At 39.4% G+C, this 6950-nt stretch overlaps 1 protein-coding gene across 1 annotated transcript; it reads right to left on the bottom strand.

Annotated features, from left to right (window-relative positions):
- Positions 1-365: 365 nt before the first annotated feature.
- On the bottom strand, positions 366-3590 carry LOC103509419 (28S ribosomal protein S34, mitochondrial). Its single transcript, XM_008474034.3, has 5 exons — positions 3462-3590; positions 2746-2968; positions 1905-2117; positions 1190-1282; positions 366-805 (listed from the first exon to the last, which is right to left on the bottom strand). Exons 2-5 carry the CDS (start codon positions 2935-2937, stop codon positions 671-673), a joined length of 633 nt encoding a protein of 210 aa, XP_008472256.1. The 5' UTR covers positions 2938-2968; positions 3462-3590; the 3' UTR covers positions 366-670.
- Between the last annotated feature and the right edge of the window lie 3360 nt (positions 3591-6950).

Below are 6950 nucleotides of genomic sequence, written 5' to 3'. Positions count from 1 at the left end.
AATTATTTTTACAAATAATTTTAGCCAATCATATTGCCCCTAATACAAGAGTTAAATTTATACCGAGTTTATTTAAACTCTCATTGTGGCTCTGGTCATTAGTAGAAAGATATTGAAGTTAAGAAAATTAAAAGTTTTGCATTTGTACAAGACAGCTGTTATAATCATCATTTATTTGATCAATAACAATCTAATCCGAATATTACGATCACATTGTATAGTGTATACCTGGAACCTGTAATGAAATGGTAGTTAGCTCTCATGGCATAGACTCTATGCCATAAGAGCTAACTTGAAAGTTCAGGATTCCGCAAAGATGTTCACCTTTTGAAAAGGGTTCCGCGGGCCAAACTAATTAAGAAACACTGGCATAGAGATCACTCACCTTGCAATGCAAGAAACCAGGGTTCGATTCCCGGCGAGCGAGGTTGACAAATTCAACAAATACACGGAGTTAACTGAAAGTACTGCTTACTATAAGTAGCTTTGCTCAGTAACATTTCATCCACCTCACTAATTGGAAAACATGTTCTATCTGAGCTAACTTACTTTAGAGTAGCTTTGCTTAGGTTCTTCTCCTTGAAATACTACTACAAATATCTTAGCTCAGTAAGGTTTCTTCTGCTTGAAATACTTATCTTGAAGTACTAAGTACTACAGGTATCTTTGCTCAGTAAGGTTTCTTCTGCTTGAAATACTCGGCTACTTCTGGTTTGATTTCATACAGCTCCGGTGATAGTGGGGTGCCAAAGAACGATTCTATCTTAATATCTGCCGGGTGATTCTCATCGGCTTCTCGCTTGAGATTGAACACTGGCATAGAGATCACTCACCTTGCAATGCAAGAAACCAGGGTTCGATTCCCGGCGAGCGAGGTTGACAAATTCAACAAATACATGAAGTTAACTGAAAGTACTGCTTACTATAAGTAGCTTTGCTCAGTAACATTTCATCCATCTCACCAATTGGAAAACATGTTCTATCTGAGTTAACTTACTTTAGAGTAGCTTTGCTTAGGTTCTTCTCCTTGAAATACTACTACAGATATCTTTGCTCAGTAAGGTTTTTTCTGCTTGAAATACTCGGCTACTTCTGGTTTGATTTCGTACAGCTCCGGTGATAGTGGGGTGCCAAAGAACGATTCTATCTTAATATCTGCCGGATGATTCTCATCGGCTTCTCGCTTGAGATTATTGCAAGTCTCAAGGAAACTGACTTTCATTCTGAATGAGTTTGGTTCGGGTGTTTTGTTTTCCAATTCTAAATCCCTGGCAACCACTTTCTGAAAAGCCAAGAGAAAAGCATTTCGTGTTAGAAGCTGTGGCGTTCGGGTGTTTTGTTTTCCAATTCTAAATCCCTGGCAACCACTTTCTGAAAATCCAAGAGAAAAGCATTTGGTGTTAGAAGCTGTGGAGTTCGGGTGTTTTGTTTTCCAATTCTAAATCCCTGGCAACCACTTTCTGAAAATCCAAGAGAAAAGCATTTGGTGTTAGAAGCTGTGGCGCTAGAGAAGAGGTTTTAATGAAGGGGTCAGAAGTCAAAGTGTACCAATGACAATTTTAAAAGCAAGCTACAACAGAGCATAGTTGGTCTAGTGTTAAAATGCTTGTCATGCAGAAGGTCCTGGGTTCGATCCCTAGTGTCAACAAAAAATGGGACCCATCCATTTCCATCACAAATAATTCAACAAGTTATTTTCTGATCTTCTCCTGTTGACTTAGCACCTAAACTCCACAAAATACTTGGCACAATCCACGTCTAATTTAATACTTCATGCAGAGGGGGAAAATACATGTGGAATGCAAAGAGTGAAGATTTTGGATTGCAAAGTTGTTTTTTTGTGGAATAGGCTACTGAAACCTACAAAATAGATCAAACATTTATAATACAAAAAAGATACTTACCTTCAACAGGGGTGGCATGTCAACCCAGGGATCAATATATTGGATTTTCTTCTCGCCTTTTCCTGTTCGTCTTAGCCACTCCTGTTCTTCATGCTTGGGTATAAGTCTATAGTCTGGTTTGTAAGAAGTAGCAAATATCTCCTGAACCTCAGGCTCCAGGACACCTCGGAATACACTCGCCACATAGACCATTACCTTGCGATAATTTTCATGCTGCAAGAGAAGTAATGACTTCAAAAATAAGCTGTCAATCAATAAGTTTTTTTTTTACATTGGGTTTAATTTATAATGATATTTATTATCTTCTTCTTACGAAGAATGGATGAGAATAGATTGCCTAAAAAAATACTTCCAAATGAATATAGAAGGAACCAGAAAGCAAGGTAGACCACGACTGAGATGGAATGATCAAATCAACAAAGATATCATCAAAAGAAATCAAAATCCCAGTCTCATTGAAAACCAACAAAAATTTAATGATAGAACTTGGTGGAGAGGTTTTGTGAATAGTCGACCTGTTCCACCAAACAGAACGACTTAGGATATGTATGTATGTATTTATTATCTTGCTGGAATTTCTTTCAAAATATTGTAAATTGAAAAGTACAAGGTTACTTTCAGGAGTAGGCCATCTGTGGTCCATGGTCCAATCTATATAGATTTCCCCCCAAATCATGTTCAAGAGTATATTGTGTGTTTAAGGGTACTTTCTGAATAATACTTACCGGATTCTCTAGATTCCCATCATGTTGAACAGGCTGCACTTTGTCTATAGATTTCCCCCCGAATCGTGTTCAAGAGTATATTATGTGTTTAAGGGTACTTTCTGAATAATACTTACCGGGTTCTCTAGATTCCCATCATGTTGAACAGGCTGCACTTTGAGGATTTTAAAATAACATGGCTCTGGATATCTCTGAAACCTTTGTCTGTACAAGAGTCTGCCTACACCATAGCCTTTCAGATTCCCGAGTATCTCCCAAAGAGTTTTGCCTGCAAAGTCTGTAGTTCTGCCGATGTATTTGATGGGCATTTTGTTGAGTTGACTTAGATTTAAGATTGGACTGTAACAAATCACAGGAGAGATGGAAAAATTGTGGGAATTAAATCTAAATCCTTACCAGTATAGGTATATATATATCTTGGAGGGTAGCATGTGTCTTGTGGGTGCTAGGTTGGGGGGTTTGATTCCCGCCCATGGTAGCTATTATCATGAATGGATGCTAAGGTGTGTTCTCAGAATGGATGGCTTTCTTCTATCCTGTCTTCCTTCTCTTTTCAATTTCAAGATGATGGAACCTTGGCAGTTCAGTTCTCTCTATCAAACCTCTTGAAAAAAAGGCACTTTCACATGAGCCTGTGATTTTTCAATATCAGTTCAATATACTGACTGGCTGTAGCTTGGGGTAGGTAAACTAGAAAACCAGGTAGCTATATGGGCACCTAACTAAAATGTGACTTTATCCTGAAATGTGATTTGTAACACACTGTGGCTACTTCAAGCAACTAGAGTTTTCCCTTGATATGACTGATATAACAACTAGTTATGTCACTTACTTTAGGTTATAAAGAGCCTGTATTTCTTAAAATTACAGCATTTCCAGACAACTTTTCCGATTGTAGGTTGCAGGCTTTTCTTTCCACAAAATTAATTTTTTTATTTTTTTCTGATAAAATGAATTTTTAAAATTTGCCGCTACAAAATAACAGTGTTGTCAGGTTGTCAACTTTTTTATAAAACCTCTTCTTAGGAGGTTTTAGTTTCTTGAAAACCTCTCAAAAGTGTATGAAAACGCTTTTAGCTAGGGGAAAAAAGAACCTCGGTGTCGGGGTTCGAATCTTGTCTCCGGACTCCATAGTAAGGGGTGAGAGGGCTATATAAACCGAGGGGGTAGAGAAAAAAAATATGCAAAGGTTGCACAGGTCTCCTGTGTGAGGTTCGATATCGGATCTTCGAGCTTCCGCTTTTCCCTCCGTATTCAGGAAAAGCCCAAACATTTCCTCGATTTGTATTTTTGTTTTTTGTAATGGGCAAGAAGTGCCCCTCATGCAGCAGAGCAACAAAAAAGTATGGGAGGTTTTCAGAGGTTTTTCTCTCCAGAGACTATCGGCAACATTGCAATATATCAAATTCAAAATGGCCGCCCAATATATTTTCGAAAAGGCCAAAAAGTTGAAAAATTAAGTTCAAGTTTGTTCAATATGAGTTTATCATAGTAATTAATTAATAATTAATTGTATTAACTAAAGACCTGTGATCTCTTTCTCTTTATTTGTAGATGTGTGTGGCAATTAAATATATGGTCCACGGTTAGGGTATCACCGCACCCGCAGGTGGGTCGAGGGTCTCTTTTGAATTCCATCCAGTTTGAATTGTCTGTCAGGGGGTCATAGTTTCGATCATAGTTTTGAAAATTCATGTTCCGAGGCAACTGAATTTGACAAGCTTACTAAAAAAAAAAAAATCCGTGCGGAGGTGGTCTCGAAGTAACGCCCTTGCTTGTTATGCAAAAGGTCATGGGTTCGATCGATAGCATTGACTTCGGGAAGAAAAAAAATGTTGTGCTCTTTTATTTCCTTTATGATAAAATCCGCTCCGGGCGGGAATTGAACTAGCGATCTAGCCCATGAAACTTAATGGACAAACGCACTACCTCCAAGCAAACTAGGCTAACCTATGTCAGTTGAGGCTTGATTGTGATTGTTTTACCGCTATTTCCCGGTAGGCGGCTGTGGCAGCGGCAGTACAACAGATTCAGATGAATCACCAGGCAGCTGCGGCTCAAGCTGCGGTACACGCGGCTAATGTGGCGGCACATCACCATCATCATTTCCCTGGGGCACCTCACCATCATCCTGGTGCAGTACCCTCCCCTGTACTTTAGTGTTCAGACAATATGGGGCGCAAGAAGAAGAAGCAGTCAAAGCCATGGTGCTGGTATCCTTTATAATTCTTATTTCACAACTCTATAACCTTGCAAACATCTTGCAGTGCAGATAAAACCCATATTAATCTGTAATTTTATCTACAGCTTACCAAACTATGTACTACTTGAGAAATCATGTAAAATGGGACACGAAAAAAGGTGGAATTCAATCCTATCCAAATAAATTTTATTGTCAATGTTGCTCAAGAATTTGGCCATATGATTGGAGTACCTAGTGTTACCGCTGGTATAAAGGTCCTATAGCTACTGTAGCAGTATAGGTCTATAACCTTGCAAACATCTTGCAGTGCAGATAAAACCCATATTAATCTGTAATTTTATCTACAGCTTACCAAACTATGTACTACTTAAGAAATTTTGTAAAATGGGACACGAAAAAAGGTGGAATTCAATCCTATCCAAATAAATTTTATTTTCAAATGTTGCTCAAGAATAAGGCCATAAGATTGGAGTAGGTACCTAGTGTTACCACTGGTATAAAGGTCCTATAGCAGTATAAATCCCTGGTGGTTTAGTGGTCAAGACCCTCAACTGGTCATGGGTTACCTAATTACTATCTGAGGGCATGGGTTCCCTAATTACTATCTGAGGTATGGAATTTTATCCATAATATTGTTTGAGAATTGTCTTTATAATGTGTAGTTGAAGCATATTGTTAGGGTTAAAGGACTCTTTAGTCCTATTCCAGTGGTATAAATAAGCATGCATGTTTAAAGATGAAAGGATAGCTTTTTCTGTTATGTTTTTCCTTAACCCAAGTTTGTCAGGTATTGTAATCGGGAGTTTGAAGACGAGAAGATCCTCATCCAGCATCAGAAAGCGAAATTTTCCTATCTTAAAATACTCCCCGTGTAATGAGGGATCATTAAAAAGTGTCCAAAAATTGAACTTTTTTTTTTGAAATTTTTTCCAAAGTCGTAGCATGCCCATCCCGTAGTATGCCTCTCATCAGATGGGCGAGAAGAGACACAATACTTCCCATTTAAAACGACAAAATTCTTTAATCATAGATTATTCTGAGGTGGTTCCAGACTGGTAATCTAATCTTTAAACTTAAACTAAACATGTCTTTCATTGTTTATAATCAAGTATGTAATGTAATATCTTGACCTCCAAATAATGTCGAAAACAGATTTGTGAATGTGATTTTTGACCGCTTCGTTTTATTTATGTTAGGTTGAATTATTTTTTACATGAGAGTCCTCAATATTGTTTATAATCAAGTATGTAATGTAATATCTTGACCTCCAAATAATTGTTTGTTCATTCGTTTCTCTCCTCAGGAGGATAGAGCTCGGTTCGCTGCGGCGGCTGCAGCGGCCTCCATACAGCCCCGGTTTGGCCCCGGGGCCCCCGGCCTCCCCGTGTCTGTAGCTATGATGCCCCCGGTATCCGCGGCGGCCGGTATGATGTTATCCCATGGACCCCCACTGATCCGGGCCGGGCCGCAAGTAGCCATACCCCATCCTATGCTGAACCCGGGGGCCGCCACTGGGGGACAACTCATGTTCCGACCCGGCCCTCCTGGGCACCCCCAGATGGGTATTCATCCAGGTAATATTGAACCATCCAGTGGGGAGAAGAAGGTAGAAGGACCATATGCCTTATGTAATTATTTAGGTGAAGTTTTCAATTTGAAGAGTAGAAGAAAAGTTTTCAATTTGAAGAGTAGAAAAAAAATGAGGAACGTGGGAATTTTTCTTTTTCTTCTACGAGTTCTAGATCCCAAGGTACTTGAATCAATTTGAAAATTCGCGTAAATCTTGAAAAAGTTGTACCGTGACGTCACGGCTGTCAGACCTTTTTCTTGTTCAGTCCTCTGTTGTTCTTCGTCCTACCTCAGTGGTGTAGTGGTTAGCGCGGTGGACTTCGGATCTGGAGATTGGTGGTTCGTGTTGAAGTGAAGTTATTAAATTTAGCGTAGTGTATTAAGCGGAGAACAACATACATTTCTGACCAGCATTTATGAATAACACAATTAAAATTCCTTGTTGTTCTCGGTTCGATTGTACAGTTCTCTGAAGTATTCTAACCTATTCTCCCCCCCCCCCCCCCGCCCCACTCCGCGCCCCCACCTCGATCGCACCCAGCGGCCGAA

This window comes from Diaphorina citri, unplaced genomic scaffold, assembly GCF_000475195.1.
Source record: "Diaphorina citri unplaced genomic scaffold, Diaci psyllid genome assembly version 1.1 scaffold497, whole genome shotgun sequence".
Lineage (NCBI taxonomy): Eukaryota > Metazoa > Arthropoda > Insecta > Hemiptera > Psyllidae > Diaphorina > Diaphorina citri.
The sequence above is the reverse complement of the archived record's forward strand: the minus strand, read 5'-3'. Positions and strand labels throughout refer to the sequence as shown.

Bases quoted from the DNA above. Each gene is read 5' to 3' on its own strand.
- LOC103509419 (XM_008474034.3), bottom strand. From the start codon at position 2,937: ATGCCCATCAAATACATCGGCAGAACTACAGACTTTGCAGGCAAAACT. The intron at 2,118-2,745 runs GTAAGTATTATT...CTTCTCTTGCAG, and splicing joins ATGGGAATCTAGAGAACCCG to CATGAAAATTATCGCAAGGT. The intron at 1,283-1,904 runs GTAAGTATCTTT...TTGGCTTTTCAG, and splicing joins ACATGCCACCCCTGTTGAAG to AAAGTGGTTGCCAGGGATTT.